At 39.8% G+C, this 17,929-nt stretch overlaps 1 protein-coding gene across 1 annotated transcript; it reads right to left on the reverse strand.

Annotated features, from left to right (window-relative positions):
- Positions 1-797: 797 nt before the first annotated feature.
- OPN3 (opsin 3) lies at positions 798-16,090 on the reverse strand (the record flags this gene model as incomplete). The annotated part of the gene is made up of 4 exons (XM_082302770.1): positions 798-1,067; positions 3,649-3,900; positions 4,837-5,156; positions 15,739-16,090. The coding sequence occupies 4 exons, from the start codon at positions 16,088-16,090 to the stop codon at positions 798-800; spliced, it is 1,194 nt and encodes a 397-aa protein (XP_082158896.1).
- Positions 16,091-17,929: the final 1,839 nt, after the last annotated feature.

The raw sequence follows: 17,929 nt of genomic DNA on the forward strand, positions 1-17,929 counted from the left end.
TATATTTCCTTTCTTGTCTTTCCATTTCACTTCATTCCTTGATTTCTCATTTCCTTTCCTTTCATGAAAGGAAACGAAATCTTGCAATTTCAATGAAAATCATTTCATGAAGTTTTGGCTCATTTCACTGCCCTTCAAACAGAGTAGCTAAGATAAGAAATTTTCCACAACTGCTAGTTTTTAGTTTTCATATACTGTTACATGGTTGTCAGTGTGGTAAATACGTTGTACATCAATTAATGAAGAATTGCACACTGTTATTGTTAATTAGTCAAATTTTATCTTCATAAATCTGAACAGTGGGTAGTTTCTGTTTAAAAACCCTCTACTTGTTCTTTAGAAAGGTTAACTGAAATACTGAAATACTATTTTTTTCTCAGGACCTAGTACTTCCCTTCAAGATGTATCCAACAAGCAACAATATCAGATCATGTCCTAGTTGGTGGGGAAAAAAATATTTCACCGGGAACAAAATTATATAAATAAGATCCATTTAATTATTCACTGAAGGCTCAGTATACAGAAAACATTAAAATACCAAAAGTTCTGAATGGCAATCATAAAATATGCTTTAAGAAAATTTAGAGTAATGACATCCATCAACAATTTTAGCAGAGATTTCCGTACTGTGACCGAAAGTGAACTACTTGGAGAGCTTCAGATGCTGAATCCCTTCAGTATTTCACAGGTTAAGAATATAGTTTCCTTTGGCAGCCCACAGACATTGTCACTGAAACCAGTCTCCAGCCTCAACAGTCTACTGGCTAAAATCCATCTCATTCTCATGTCTCTTCAGTTCATCCCTGCAGTGGCTTTACTTGGATGACATTTACTTTTGTCTCATTGTGTTTACTGCTGTCATCTATTTGCTCAGTGTCATCACTGGTGATAATAAAAATGACAGAGGAAGAGCTGAAAGTCACTTTCTTCTTTGGCCTGTCCCCTGCTTTCTGAGACATAACTATTGGTCGTATTGGTTTGTCACTCCCTGTTGCTGGTGTCTCTTTCATTGTCCTCTGGAATCTCATCAGGCGAAAGCACAGGAGTTGCAAAAGGCAGTGTCGAAACTGCGAAGAGAATAAAGAGAGTAAGGTTCAGCCTCCTAAGTATTCACTACCACGTACAAGCCAGTGAAAGGCATGGTACAGTAAATGACTCAAACTAAGAGACTTCTGCATAACTTCTGAGTTAGTTTCAGCAACAAAACATGGTGCCTTTGTAGTGGGTACTTTTTCCCTCTACATCTGAATAGGATCACCGAGCCAACAAAGGGCACTGAAATGCAACTGAGTATTTTACCAGTCACAAGATCTGCAATCCACAATCTGCAAAAGGCAAGAGGACTAGGTTCCAAAGCGTGCTGTAATTGTGTTTCCATATTCAAAAGTTACACATTTGATCCAGCAGGGAAAGAATATTCTCACAAACACTTCACAGGAGAATACAGAGGGAAGGAACAAGGGGAGGAAGGGGATACAAAGAGATGTTTTCTTCCTTTTAAGTAACTCCAGGGTCTGGAATTTTAAAATAAGCATTTAATGTCACAGATGTAAAATGAGATTTCAGTGGTTAGTAACAAAGAAGTCAAATGTTCCCATTGAATACGGAAGGAACAGAAGTCTTTCAGCTAACTAGCAGCTACATATGACACAGGAAGTCTGTTCTGCTGTGTGACTAAATAATGTGAGGTATTCAGTCAAAGCTCATACCAGCACATAGAATGAAAATTTGAGTAGTAGTACTGTATTAATTCTCTAATTGTGGTCTCCCCTTCAACAAAACAAAGATCCAGGTATGAGGGTTAAAGGATGCGTTCCTTCAGTCACACACATTTAAAGCTCAAATATGATCCTTTGGGGAAGATCTCTGTTTTTACCAGAAATAAGTGGGCAACTTCCCCTTTGTTTAATAATCTGTAACAAGATTTGCCTGGAATGTATGATGAAGACTTCAATCAACCAACCAAAATATCAAAACAACCCAAACAAAAACAACAAAAACCACACACACAACAAACATCTGGAAGCAGGTGGGAAATAATGCAATTTTTCTCAGAAAAGGGGCTAGGACATTTTTTTGACAGCCTTCCATTTACCTGAGTTAAGGATTACTCTGTATTATCCTGCATGGCCAGTGCCTCTGTTTTCCCAGATACCTTGCAAGAAGCAATCTGACATGTCAAGTTGGAACAAGGTTTTGCTGTGGAAAATTAATCCTACTCTGACACAGGGAAGACAATAGGTCGGTCCTGTTAGGAAAGGAACTTAGCTAATTACCAGATCTCAGAAAAAGATAATCTGGTGCAAAAGAATGGTCATGTGGAAGCCTTGACAACTCCAGAGGTAATGGTCTACCTTGGAGTAGTGCAGAAGTTAGAAAGTACAAGCGTGTTAGAACAGAGCAGATAAAGGAAGGCTATTATAGAGAACCCATTTTAGGATTCCTTCTGAGGGCAAAATAACCCTAAAAAATTAAGAAAAAATACTAAAATTTTGGTTCTAATCTGGAATTAGAGGCAAGAGAAAAATACTTCACAATGCGTCTCCAATAAGTGTGTTCAGATGATTGATTCTTATCCTGGCTGTGTCTTTACTGGCATTACACCTGGTACCAGTTTGATTTGCTGCTGGGTATCAGAACCCATGAAATGTTTTTAGATACACTACTCAGCCTGACAACTAGGTACAGAGTCAGTGCCAATGTATTTAAAAAGCCACTCTGTTGAAAAAGTCTTTTTGAACATGACTGTTGCTAGCTTCCCATATCCAGGACAACTCTGATATTGTGCAGCTGTGTAACTGTGGATCATTCTGCTGTGAAATGAGCTGTGGGGGAAGAAACTGCAAGATGCCACATTAGAGGCCTCCTGCTTTTACTCAGGAAAGCATTGAAGCTCCCCCTTGCCCTTGGTCCTGAGCTGAGCTGCACTGCAGCCTTTGCTTGGCTGCCCACGTGGCTGATTGGACCCACTGACTTGGCTGCCTCGTTCCTACAGGCTGCTGGCTGGCCCAGGCTGCTGCCCAGCAACTGCAAGCCAGTGTAGGAAACCACAGAAAATTCCATCTCATACATAATGAGCTTAAAGGTAAGGAAAACCCAAGAGAATCCCTCCAGCAATCATTCAGTTTTTTACCCTTTGTCAAGGGATTCTATTAAACACCAGATATCTTTATACTACCTTGGTTTCAGAAGTTTACAATGTGCATGTTACACTTCCAATTTCAGTCCTTGTGTTGCTATAACACAGAAGTCAGAGGCAAGATTTTTTATTGCTAAAACCCAGACACTCATTATTCTAAATTTTCTCTGATGGAGTTCTACTGTGGTAAGGGAGTGATTCAGATGAGGTCTTCTAGTTGCAGTCCATTTCATGGGTAAACTGTCAAAACCAGACATTTGAATTCTGACACTCTTTCCTGTCCCTTTCATGCAAGTTAAATGTTTAAATTCACATATAAGCAAATTAAATTTCTAATCTGGTGGTATTTAAGCACCATCAGGGACTCTACTTCTTCTACATTGTCATTATTTACCCTAAATGTTCAAATTTTTAAAGAATTTTTCAGATTAAAGGATATCAGACCTAAATTCTACAACTGTGATACTGGCTACTAATAATTCAAACAAGAAAACCTTTCATGTACCTACCTTTCTACTCATGAAGATATAGATAACTGGATTATAAGCAGTGCTTGACTTGGCAAAGAAAGATGGGATGATAGCTACTGTTGGAGTTACAAGGTTGCTATAGCCATATGTTATCAAGAGGGAGACCACTGCATAGGGCATCCAACAAATAAGGAATGTGGAGATCATCAAGAAACACATTTTAGCCACCTTCTTCTCATATTTTAGAAGCTTGATGACTTGAACCGTCTGGAAATCTTCTACACAGCGAAGCTGTAGAGGAAAAAAGATCGTAAAATAAAATAGTTTTTTGTTTTACTTGAACCTGAATAGTTCTACATTTATTTATAAGTAACTGATTCACTCTTTTAGTTTAAGGCACAGACACCATACACCTTATCTTATAAACCACAATCTTCTGGAAGTTTACATCATGTTTCTCAGACTTTTATTCTCTACATTAAGTGTAAAAATACAAGCTGAGAAAACACAGAATAGCCAATCTACTAGAAAACAACAAATCATGCTGCAGATGTAACAAAGCACGCTGCAGTTATAAGCATTTTAGAAAAATAACTTGTGCTCGGCTACTGGCATAAGCAATTTCAGTTTACATTAGTGGTCCTTTATCTGACTACTCAGACAATCCTGTAGATTTGTGTCATCAGAAATATTTAGAGAAAAGAAAATTTCATAAATAGATTTCTCTGTACTGCTTTGCCACATAGTTTTTTACTCTAAAATTATGAAATATCTAAAGCAGAATACTAGGCAGCAGGTTGCCATGTTACCTCAGTCTTAAAATAAGGAAAAGATAAGACATGCACATGAACATACTCCACAAATTATCTGTTGTGCCAATACTGTTGACCATAAACTTGAATGAGTCCAGACTAACTACCCACAGAATACGAATCAGTAACGCTTTCTCATACTAAGGATTTGAACTGAATTTTCAGGTGGGGATCTGATGTGGATTAGTAAGCATAAGCAGTTCCCTACTTCCTCCCAGTAAAACCACATAACAAATAGACCTCAGTAGCTCTAGGCTGGTTCTCTCCCAACCCTACAACCTTTCTAGTGGTACCTGGCATAGATGAACATCAAACATTCGGAAGTTTGAATGGGAAGTAAGAGTGCAAATTTACAGCTTCAATACTTTTCACTGATAGTATTACATTAAGGGAAGTCTTATTTGAACTAACTTACCATTCTTACTGCATGCAGAATATGACCATAGCAATAGGCCATGATCCCAACAGGTGCTACTAGACAGCCAAGGAAAAAAAGGAGCACAAAGGAGGTATCATAAGGGTCTTTTGACTTCCAGTCCACCGAACAACCTAATCCATGAATTTCCAGTGTGTATCTGTTCCAGCCCAAAAGAGGTGCTCCAGTCCAGGCTAGTGAGTACAGCCAGATGTATGTGATAGCCCGCCAAGACCAAGAGAAGTCAATCACCTTCGCATGGACCACTCGAATGTAGCGTTCATAGGCAAGAGCAGTGAGAGTCATAATTGAAACAATCCCTGTAAAAAAAGATAATGAAAATCAAATTATTCACAAATACTGTAAATTGGACTGAACTCCTCTTGAAAAATGTTTCCTTTGTTAGCAGGTTAATTCAAAATTACCTAGCTCATATTACGAATTTAACCTCAATAAGATTTTTGGGTGACAGTGCATTACTCACTAACTATTAAGCCAAACAGAATCACCAACTTCAAACTACTCAGAGTAAGAAGCTGATGTCTTATCCATGATGTACAATGGCTAAGAAGTGGGACAAGGTAAAAAAAGAGACCAAGCCAATACTTATTCCCAAACATTACTTCATTAAGGGAGATATCATGGTCCAAGGTTTGGGGTTTTTTCTGCTGGCAGTTGTAGGGTTTGTTGTTACACATTCCTTTGGGGTTTGTGGTTTCCTTTGGCTGTTGTTGTTTAGGGTTTATAAAAGAAAAAGCTATCATCTAAAACTGAGATAATCAGCAATAAAAAAATCTCTTAGAAACTTAGTGAATTGAGAGCTGAGACTGAAATTAAAGAAAGCCTTCGGCAAATGAAAGCATAGATGTGCACCTTTAATATGAACAAAACAAATAGAATAATTCCAATTTATTTCAAGACATTCTGGAAGTCTTTGCATTCCAAAAAGAACCAGGAAGGCAATGCATTACATTGCTGAAGGTGTCCCATCTGAAAGACATTCAGTTATTTTGAGTGTCCTTTTCTATCTTGCTGCTTTCATAAAAATATCAGTCCTTGTTTATTTATGCACTCTCTTCCTTTTCTGTCCACCTCAGAGTACACAATTATTAACATGTTATGACAGAAATCACATTATCTTCAGCTCTCAGTATTACCCTATCCAGACACTTCTATAATTTCGTGAAGTCGAGGCAATTCTGTCTTGATTAGAATATAAGGATTTCTGTTTCAATGGTCTGTAACACTTGATGATCAAAAACCAAATTACCCATCAGGCTGATGCCATGATGATTTTTTGCCTTTTCTTTTATACCTTTTTTATAACTTCTGTATTCTTAGTGGTTTTTTGTCTACTTTTTTGGACTTGTTCGTCAAACTAAGAGATTAAACATTTTAGAAGCCTCGTAGTTAGGGATCAGTGTGCCCCAGACCCCAAGGTCCTCTCCAGAACACATTCTGTAAACTAAGATAGAACCGTCCAGGGGAAGGTTCCTTGGGGAGGGAGGCTCATTCAAGCCTCTCACTGGGGAATTTTTGATAGATATGCTAATTAGTAAGACCTATAATGATATACCAGATGTATTGTGTGTGGGCATTGCAGGGTGCATTTCAGCACTTTCCACCTGGACGTGGTGCACCTAAGGATCCTTACAATAAATGCAGAGGTAAAATCCCGTTTTTCCTTCTAACCATGTTTGACTCTTGATTTTAAGAGGAAATGCTAGGAAAAGGCATCAAGGCAACTGCCAGACCCCTGAAATCTGTTATGATTCAGTCATCAAGCTCATGAACAACAATTCACAGCATTCTGTGAGATTATACAGATATCTGTGTCTAAATCTGTATAGATTTTATCTAATACAAAGCACAAGTATTTTTTCATGCATATGCAGAGCATTTAATTTCTCCAAGTACATTCATATGTGCCATAATGTGCACTTATACAGCTGTAAGAAGGTTAATTGTGCAGATTTCACTACCAAGAGAAAATAACCATTCTTTTTTATTCAGCAAAAACCTGATCTCACTTTGAAAAAAGGATAAACATTTAACGAAGACAAATTAACAACAGCACAGAAGAACCAGCAACATGGATTTTAGGAAGGCAACTAAAGAGTAACAAAATCTAGAGCAACACATAGCCTCTCCATCAAGGTATTCAACAGTAAAAGAAGTTTATTATTAACCAAGTATCTCACAGTAGGATATCCTTTAGGATTCTAAGAAAGTTACTTTATTCTGCAGTTATTAAAGATTTCCCTTTTTATACGTGATGAGCTTAGAACACTTTCTTGATTAAGAGAATTTCCCACTCTAAAAGAAAACACGCCACACTCTTCCATATATCTCTTTAAAATGAAACTTTTTTTTTTAATGTGCTTTTTTCTAGTCATCTTTAAACCTTCATCACAAAAAGATGTAGATATAGTTGGACATGCGGTAACCTTTCACATTTAGTTTTGTGGGGTTTTTTCCTTGTACAAATCATTGCTGTAGAATTTCACTTTCATAGCTTGAAATTGCACTAGCAAATGTGGGCCAGAAGGTTTCCAAAGACCTAAGGTTGGGTTTGTTGGTGGGTTTATTGGGATTTTTTTTTTTTAATGAAGTTGAACAGTAGTCCTTCATGCCCTTTTTTGTAACCTAACATGCTGAAAATACATTGAACAATGTGGATCTAAGCAAAGTATTTGCAGGCATTAGAAAATGACTACAGGATTTTACAGGTACTATTCTACACTTACACTGGCTCAGATAAGTGCTTTATTCAATCAAATGTGGTCTACTTCCTGAACACAAGGTAAGGCAACAAGTTCCCCTTCCATTTCCCTTACCCAAAGATTAGGAATTACAGAATTTTACCTGACAGTTATGATAGTCATCCACAGGCACGTTTATTGTGGAAAATCCACATCACTCAACTGAAGGCTCAGTTTGCTTATACAGAGCATTGCAGCTTTGTCTGATCATGGAGAGAAAGAGCAGCTCCTCAGGATGATGAGTCAGAATATCTAAATCAACCTTTTGCTCCTTACCACCTTCCCTCATTGAATGGTATTCAATGACTAACATCCCTGTGTGGTCTTAATACTTCCCCATCCCTTTTATGAGTGCTGAATTCTAGCCATGACAAAGTAATCAAAAGCATGCATGCTTGACTGAAAGTACAGGTGCTCAGAAGCAATAATTTACTGAGTCCTTGACACTCTCAAGGAAGGCATTAGATGCTCAGTATCTCTAAAAAAAAGTATGTGCACATAGATACTTGAATTTTCCTCCCTGAACTGTAAAGGGGACCTTGGACAGCCTGTTGGACAGTATGCAACAAAATGCAAATCCCTCTTCTGTTGGTATTCAAGGCATGTCTGGTAGCAGGCAGACATGAGGCAGGAACTGCAGGTCACAGCATAATATATATATGATTTATGCATGCATATGGCTCCATTTTCTATGTATCATTCAGTTTCTGTAGTCTAGTACAGAGGAAAGCTATGAATTTTACTTCCTTCCCTGCCCCCGCTCCTCTCTAGGAGCTTTTCTGGAAATTATTAGATTTAATTCTGAGTTGCATATTTTAATATGATGAAATATGTGCCGATTAAAAAACCAAATCTGTTACAGAAAGACATTATGTTTATTTTTTGGATATTAGCTCCCTCTTAGCAAAAATGTGCATTTCAAACCAATTTTTACCTTTTATCTGAAACAAATTTTGTTATGCTTCTTGAGGTACTGGAGATCTACATATTTTGATTCGAGGCTAAGACCCAAAGTTCTGAGGGTTGATTTACTCTACCAGAAAACCACTCTAACTCTTTCAGAAAGATTTTACTGCCCAATGTTTACAGTGTCATGTCTGACATATAGATTTTCATCTCAGTGAATACCCCTATCTGTAAGTGCTGATCATAAACATAAACACTCTCTGTGTTTAGGAAATGATGCTAGTTTTAGCTCTGATTTAAGCCTGGGCAATTACCCTAGCACAAATGGGGTCATTCACATTTAACCTGCAGATAAATGTAGCAAAACTGAAGTGTCTTCTTGTTTAAGCCACTAGCTTGCAATTCTGTGTTGCAACTCCTCTTCTTCTCCAGTAGCCAGCTGCACAGAATCAGAGAGCAGTGACAAGCTACTTCTTGTTATTTAGGAATGTCTATTAGGAAAATCCTCATTTTTGCCATTTTGTCTTGTTTTTCTACCAAAATACTGCCTTTAGGGTAGATTTGATCATGTATCATATGTGATAATTATTTCTTCTGTATTCAGAGCTTTTCAAGGAGACATACTAGTTCTGGATGCATCATTAAATACTTCAAGCTACATAGTGTATGTCAACACAGAGCCTGCAAAACACAGCTAAGCCGTACTGCATTGTACCATACAATGTGTATATTCTGACTTTTTAATCCTTAATTAGAAGAAAAATATTGTGGTGCCTTCAGAACTGAAGTGTTAACCGAGTTTGAATAATCACAACAGCTTCTGCCCTTTCCATGCAAGATACACCTTATTTTCATATTGAGCCCCTGACCCAAACATGGCCTATAATTTGGACAGAGGTGGTATCAAATATTGCCAAAGACTGAGAATTGCTATAGAGCAACTGCAGCATAATGTAGCAAGTAAGACCCAGTTCTGAGACAGACCATGGCTTCTGTCAAAGGACATATTATTTTCTGTATCAATTAATCCTTGCCCTACATGCAAGTGTTGAATGACTATTTTGCATACCTAATCACAGAAGAAAGCCACCCTTCTGCAACCCCTCCTCACCTCTTTTCACATCTGAAAAGCTAGACAGCAGCAATTTAGTAGAAGCAACTTCCTTGTCCATGGAAAGAAAAGATGCTGTTGCACTCTCCAGTTTTGAACTAAAAAATACATAACCAGTCTATTTGAATTCAGCAGTTAGGCACTACAATAAGTTTTAAGCACCAGCTATGTATCATTTCTAATTTTTCAAGCAATTTTAATATCTGCATTCAAATCTAGGCAGGGGAAAAATCACTTCTCTTGGACATAATAGACTTCAACTATATTTTATATGCAGCTGTCCTATAAAATTATGGTGAAATAAATCATCTCTTCCAGATTCAATACTCCAAGTGATTAACTCACTCTGGAGAAAAAAAAAAAAAAAAAGCTAAAGCTGAAAGCATGTTGATTGAGCCTCCAGCTATTTGTAACACAAGATCCTAAAACTATCTGCTGAGTAACAATAGAAAACGCTTTTAGCGAGATTAAATCAGTGCATATAACATACATGGGTAATGCAAGAGGGTAATGCACAGCACATCACTCTGCCTCTGTGCAGGGAAGACCCTTAGATGAACAGGCTGTAACTGAAGCCAGGTCCACAAGACACTTTCAAGCAATTAACCCTTACTTCAGTGTTTGGTGGTGTGGTGGTGGTATCAGCTTGCATTGAAACAAACAAATAAAAGAACCTCAGCTGTACACACAGAAGCTTTTCACAGGAAAGTACAGTCTGTAAAGCTCTTACAATTTTTCCCATGCTCTATTTCATGTTACTTGAATGGAGTATACACCCGGATATCAACATTGGTTTGGTAGCTCATCAAGATCTTGCTGCTGTATACCAATGGTAATTTGTCCAGAAGGGACATAATACTTTAAATTTTACATTAAAATCTGGCAGTGTTTTTTTATCCTTACAAAAACAGCTTGCAGTTAGTAAAAGACAGAGGTCTCTAATCGCACTTCAGTAAGAGTAGCCTTTCAGTCACAAACAAGGTTTAATAATATAAAGCCTACCCCAGAGTATACCCTTACTATGCAACCTTCTGTCAAGAAACTGCCTCAGATAAACAACTTTGGTTCCTGTTCCTCAAGATCATTCCTGTAATAAACCAGTTTTTCCACTCCTTTCTTCCTTTGCACAATGAAATTTATCAGAAAGTGTTAGAACACCAGTACTGGCCAATGGTTTAGCTACCATTACTTGTAGCTGAAGTGCTTTATGCTCGGGGGTTATGTGTGTATGCTCCACGTGATAAGACTAGGTTACCTCAAAACCCTCAGGGCCTATTTCTATGTACAGAAGGCATTAAAGCAGACATCCACTGCCTGGGGGTGAGCAGTACACAAATTTCTCTTGTGCACATCAAGTTATGACAGTTACCATCATTTAAAAAAACCCCTTGCATATCTGTGAGAAGCCAGCAGATACACATAAAGATCATGACATCCTGACCCTGTATTTCACAATTACCCTCTTACCTGAAGAAAGAAATTATCTGTGTCTGCTAACCAAGACATTTGTGTATGTTTAGCTGTCAGGTGTCCTCTCTAGAAATTATAACCAAAAAGCTATGCTGTCAGTGATAGAGAGCACACCTCCCAAATAGGAGTTTTATTACTAAATCAGATAAAGAGATTACACAGATCTCTACTACTTAGTGCTTGGTTGACTACAGACAGGGAAAGAGAAGCTTTTTACATAGAGACAGGGTGGCAGACGCAGTAGGACCAGCATAGAGTTGACTGCACACCTCCATAGAAAGGTGACCCTCCTGGTATAAACACATCACTTAATTGAAGCAGCTTCCATATCACATCAGGATACATCACCTGTTACAAAATAAACACTGGAACTCAGTGAAACAAAATTAGGTGGGGATTATTGTCTAAGACAGACAATGACGTCATGAAAGCTTAGACTAAGACTCGTCAGGTAATCATTCATGTCATTTTCCCTACACTAATATATGAGGTGCTAAGAATGGCTTTGTAGTAGAGAAAAAAAGCCCTTCTTGCGGCCTCTGCTATGGAGACATATGTACCTAAACAGTATCTTGACTTCAGACTCTAAGTAGAGTTAAAGAAAATAGGGACTGTTATTTGTGTGACAAGGACAGATGTTCAGTAGCCAAAAGGATCAATTTTGCACTGTAGCAAGCAGGACTCTGCACCTTCTAAAGGCTCAAAAAAAATCTTTCAAGTCACAGAAAACTTAGGCAGTAGCACAAACCTCAGGTTCTGAGCTGTGCAATGCAACTCAAGAGCACATATTACTACATGGGTTTGTCTCATGATAAAGTTATGATAATGCAAAAGTAGACTATTGTGAGGAACACAAAAACCAGCCATTTATTCCTGGACAGACCATCTGTAGTTCTGCTGCCATCTTCTCAACTTAGAAGTTTCACACCATGAACATCTGCTTACAGTGTCTAAGTTCTGGATCTTAACATGCCTCCAACTGGCTGGCAAAATGAGAAGCACTCTTACAAAGAAAATGCACAATTCTTCAATGCAAAATTATTAGAAGTGTAGAGAGTGCCCTCATATCTGTGAGGGGGAAAAGAAGTTGTCACTATTATGTAATGAAGGCTTCTGAAAATACAGATGCTACTGGTTTATTTTAAGCATAAATGTCACCTATTTATTTAATCATATTGAAATCCTTAAGAGGAACACAGAAACACCTTGATCTCAGTTTCAAAACAGTACGAGGAAAAACCTTGTAACAACACGTGAAGATTTAAAATGAAGCTGGTTGATCATGATTTTCAAAGTGATTCCTGATTAACTACAGTAACTAGAAAGAATCTGATTTTTAAAATGTATTGAGAATTAGCTCTGAATTTGAAGTGAAAATCCTATGTTAAAAAAAAAAAATAAATAAAAAGGCAGATTTAATAATTTGTCCCAAACTTGTCCACTGTCAGGGGAACCTCTCATTTATAAGTCAACACATGCAGAGAACAACTTACACCAAGTATTGGGTCTTAGGGGCTGTTCTTCCAATTTAAAAAGAGGCATAAGGATGGAAAGTAAGACTGACAGCCTTCAGACTTGAAGGGCTGGCACAGAAAGCTCACGTAGCAATGTCCAAGTTTATACCCAAACATGGAATCACAAAGCTGTAAATAAAGAGGTTTTGGACATCTGATATGAAATGAGCTAGACTGAGTCCAACCCCAGGACATATCCACACCACTAAGGTAATTTCACATGATCTGTTGTGGTTTAATAGACTCCATATCCATGGTATCAGAGCTTCCACCACTTTATTCTGGAAATATCTTTATTATGTCACTGTGGCTTATTGAGCAATTGAACACTGCAAAGCTGTAAGTACTCTGCTTAGTTAATGAGAATTTCACTTTTCAAAGATGTCAATTTCGTATGTCTTCTGATCAATGAGTACTTTGTACTCCCAAAAGTTCCTGGGGAGAGTGTTATGCTTGGAGAAACACTTGTAGGTAATACACACATAAGACTTCCATTACATTACTTTCCCTACCACCATCACCTCAAGATAATAGGTGACTTGGTCTGTTATATACAAGAGAAGTATATTCATTAATATAATACCTGGTTACTCTGAATGAAATCTTCAATCAGTATCTTCACCACTACTGGGGGGAAAAAAAAACCAAAAACAAACAACCAAGCAAAAACAAAACCAAAAAACCCACCAAAAAATCCCCCCCCCCCAAAAAAAAAAATAGAAAAAAAGAAAAAAAAACCACAAAAAATCCAACCAAAATACCTAACCCCAAACAACAACAAAAATTTACCAAACAGAAAAACACAAACAAAAAAACCTTCGAATTACTTTTTTTTTTTCATAGACACATTACAAAATGAAAATAGAAGCCATGGTAGCAATAATCCAGATGGCAAGCAGAGTATGATGCTACCTGCAGGGCATCATTTATACTTTTTTTTCCTCAGCATTGACATGCCCCTGCTTTCCTATGCAGGTGGGGAACCACTTATCTTCAAAAACAGGAAAGAACAATCCCTCTATTTCTAGATGATAATATGAAAACAGTGCTGTGGAAGTTAAAATTAGACATCACTTTATCAGATTAGCATTCAATTATAATAGCTACATTAAATGTTTTCTATTATTTTACATGCCAGTTGAAAAAAGTAAACTCAGGCACCACTCCTGAACATTAAGTTGTGCATTTACTCTCCACTTCCATATGATCAACTACACACAAACACACACTTTTCTAATAATAATAGTAATAAAAAAATTCTTCCCAATGAAACACATTATGGAAAAGGAGCATAGCATGACCAAGTACAGGAAGATGTAATTTTACAAACCACTGATGCTAACTTGACTACTCTCTAGATAAGGCCCATGAATTTGCCTACATTTCTTCAGAAAATTTCTTAAATAGAGGGATGCAGGAAAGCATCAACACTGAATATATTTATAGTAACAAATTACATAGCACACCTAAAAATAAACAGAAATTAAAAGTCACATGTGATCAAGCAATTTCCTTGCCAATTTACATACCTCATTCTTTCTATTTCTACTATTTCAGAAGATGGTACAAGATTATTATAGTCTGGGTTTTTTTACTCTTACTATGTATCTTATTTTTTGAACCTATATGGAAAATGCCTCCATCAAAAATAATAAGTATAACATATAAAAGATAAAGGTAGGAACAGAACTGTACTTTATGTCCCCTGTGTAAGATTAACGTTCAGTTGTGTGGCAGCATCTGTGAGGCAGACACTTGAGTTTTTCAAGAATTTGAACAGGCTGAGTGATGGAGACAACCTTATGCTAGTGAGGTTCTCTAGTACTTTCCCTGACAACAACAGCTACACAAAAGTCTGAGAGCTGTTGACTGCAGAAATCATCTAGTACCAAACCCTGTACAAACTATTAACTACATCCTGCACCCACCATAACTTTCAAGACATAAGATTTTTGCTGGACTACACAGCAGCAGTCAAATCAAACATGAGCAACCACGCATCTTTGCCCAGTAGCCCACAAAAGGCAGACTACAGTGCCATGTGAAACAAAGATTATGTGTGCAGGAAAGCTACAAAGCTTATTGAAGACTTTAATGTGTCGCCTCAGAGCCAATTTTCAGTGCATACACATCCCATGGGTACAGTGTGATCCACCTCTAATTTATACACCTCTGCCAGAAAAAGAAGTATCTGACATGAGCTTTAGATTTTTCTGACTAGCCAAACATTTACTTCACCATTAGAAACACAGCTCTGTTCTTTTGTAGCATCATTTACCAGTAAACAAAAAGCCATATTCCTTTTAACAGGCTCCATGTGCGTAGCTGGACTGCAACCTATTCTTCTGCAGACTTCTGCAAAGGAAGAAGGGAGGAAACCAGTGAAGAGCTTCTAGGTTTTGAAAACAGAAATAGCGTAAGTACTCCTTCTGCAGTGCTAAAACTTCATGGGAATCAGTGGTTTCCCAAAGCCCAACTGTGTGACACTGTTACGACTGAAAGATGGTACCCGAATTTCACATATGGACAAGGAAATTGAAGCCACTGCCACACACTACATAGCTTTATAAACAGACAAGTCGGGACACTGGGAAGGCTGCTGGGGAGCAGCTTTCCACCTGTTCCATGGAGGCGGGACACTGCTGACCCTACACCCCGAGTCATCCTTATCCACGGATTGCAGCGCTTCCTCCTATAGAACAGAGTCGTTTATGCTCATGAATTCTGCGCATCACTCGGTCAACTCGAGACCCCTTCTAACAGTGCTGCTGCCGTTTTCCCTAAGTGTCCCGTTACACCGGCAAGGGCTGGAGATCGAGAAACTGATTCTCGAAGAATTTCTCTTTTTTTGCTCCAGGTCGTTTTCTCCAGCACTGTCGCGCTTTTTTTACCAAAAAGCGCCCGCTCCCGCCCCGCCGGGGCGGCGAGTGAAGCCCCCGGCCGGAGTGCCCCGCGGGAGAGGCAGGGATGCGGCGGTCGGGAAGCGGGCACAGGGCGGTTGGGGCCGGCAAGGGAGCGGGACGGGGCAGTTGGGGCGGTTGGGAAGCGGGAACGGGGCGCGACACCGCGGTACCAGCGGCCGAGGAGGAAGCGAGCAGGACAGGGAGGGACAGGCGGCGCCCGCGGCCCCGGCACCCACCGAAGAGGCTGCTGCTGAAGCCGTCCCAGACGCAGCCGGCGGCATCCCACACCCAGCGGCTCCTCAGGCAGGACATGAAGGTAAGGCTCACGCCGAAGACCGACACCAGCAGGTCGCTGAGACTGATGTTGACGAGGAAGAGGTTGGTGGGCGTGCGGAGCCGCTTGAACTTATAGTAGAGCACCAGCACTAGCAAGTTGTTGCACAAGCCCAGCATGCCGATGGTGGCGACCAGCAGCGCCAGCAGCTCGTAGGTGCCGGCGCTGAAGAGGGGCCGCTCGCCCGGCACCTCCTGCTCGGGCGCCGCGGGCTCCAGGCGGCTGGAGGTGCCCGTGCCGTTCCCCGCGGGCATGGCTCCCGGCCAGAGCGGGGCTAAGCCTCCCGGCCCGCTCCCAGCCCCATCGCACACCGATGCTCTGGGCAGGAGGAGGAGTCCCCGCTACCTCCCCGCCCACGGAGGGCGCGCCCTCGAGTGGCTTCGCCCCCGCCTGCCCCGGGGCGGGCCCGGGGATGGCTCCTTCTGAACGAGCAGCTCGTCTCGTCCTCTTACTGCGGTGAGCAGCACGTTTGTGGCGGGCATGTGGTTGTTGTCTCTTCTTCCTTAAAAATCCTCTGTGCGCTTTGTCTGGGCCACGGCTGCCGTCAGCAGCGCTTCCCTCACGGGGGCCGCGTTTGGGCAGACCTGCTCTGTGGCCAGCTCCGGGAAAAGGTAGAACCCATATTTAGGCTTCTTCCCCAGGTGTCCTGCCAATGAAAACTCCTGTTATGGCAATAGCGTCTTTCTCAGGAGGTTCCCCGCAGTGCTTACAGCTTGGCCCTAAGAGTTGGAACCCCACAAAGCGACCAGCAGCGTCATGGCCCGGGCAAACCTGTGGTGCGAGTGAGCACTTTGGCAACCATGGGGCAAGTAAGACACCACGGTTTCCACCGTGAAGTCATCTATTTTTATACCTTTGTGTCCAGTGTTTGTTGTACAGGAGTGCCCTAGCAGCCTGTGTACAGCTTTAGCTGGCGTTAGTCACGGTGTTGCCCTGAGCCCCAGCTATGTTAGGGTGGCTGTACTGTCTCCAAACCCAACCCACTCCTGAGTGTTTCATAGGGAATTTTGCTCATCATGGTTCTACACTCAAAACACCTTGCCAGACCAAGCATCAGTTTTCCTTCCAGCAGGAAGACCTAATTTGTTTACTTTAATATGTGCTGATATGCGACAGCCTTCATAAGGGCCCAAAGAAAACTTTCAGTTTAGGTCTATTCTTACTTTAGTTTTTAAAAACAAAAATCAGCTGTGAAAGCAACAGAATTTTAATGCATACGTGTCTTATCAAAAAATAACTGGGTTTTTTTTCTTATATACAGTGGTATTAAATGGTCTAGACTAAGGGTGAACTGCGACTGAAAACATGGATACCTGAGGTAGCTTTGATGTCTTTCAAAACACAACTATGTGCAAATTATGGGCTTCTCATGGCAATAAATCTTATATGACAAATTACTGGTGTAATACAAGGCAGTAGGAATAAAGTCATAGGTCAGAAAAATAAAATGCTGATTAAAGTAACTATTCTTATCAATGTTAACTTTATTTACAATCCATGTTGTTAAATCCCATAAATAGCATGGAATCAGTAATTGAAACTTACTTCAAAAAGCAAGTTCAGTCTGTTTCTTCAGCACTGGCCTTCAGGGTTTTTCTCATTATAAAGGAAGGAGCAGCTTCCTTTCTCAAATCAATTATATGTTTTTTACCATAAAAGCTTTGTTTACAGAACACATGACCTTCCAGAATTTCCAGTAATAGACCACAGTACTTGAGCATGGGTTTTAGGAAAGGCATAACTTTGTCTTTTCTCATACACAAAAGAGATTTACCTGTGCATGACAGACCATGTGCAAAAATATTATGTCAGTGCACAGTCATGGGTTCATTTAGGACACTCACTGCATTCTAAAAGTCTAACAATGACTGGACCAAATTAATACTACACCTCATTGAGAACAAGACATCTCTATCTTCTGCCTCTAAAGGAAGATCTTAAATTGTGTATATTTTTATCCCTGCAAAATGAGAGAATAGGTGGTAAGAAGAACAGGGGGAAAACGTAATTTAGTGAGTAGTACATGCCAGACAACATACTGTCCATTGGCAGATTCCATTATATACTTAGGGTTTCTAAGAGGTATTTCTCTA

This window comes from Coloeus monedula (assembly GCF_965178545.1).
Source record: "Coloeus monedula genome assembly, chromosome: 2".
NCBI classification, from domain to species: Eukaryota; Metazoa; Chordata; class Aves; order Passeriformes; family Corvidae; genus Coloeus; species Coloeus monedula.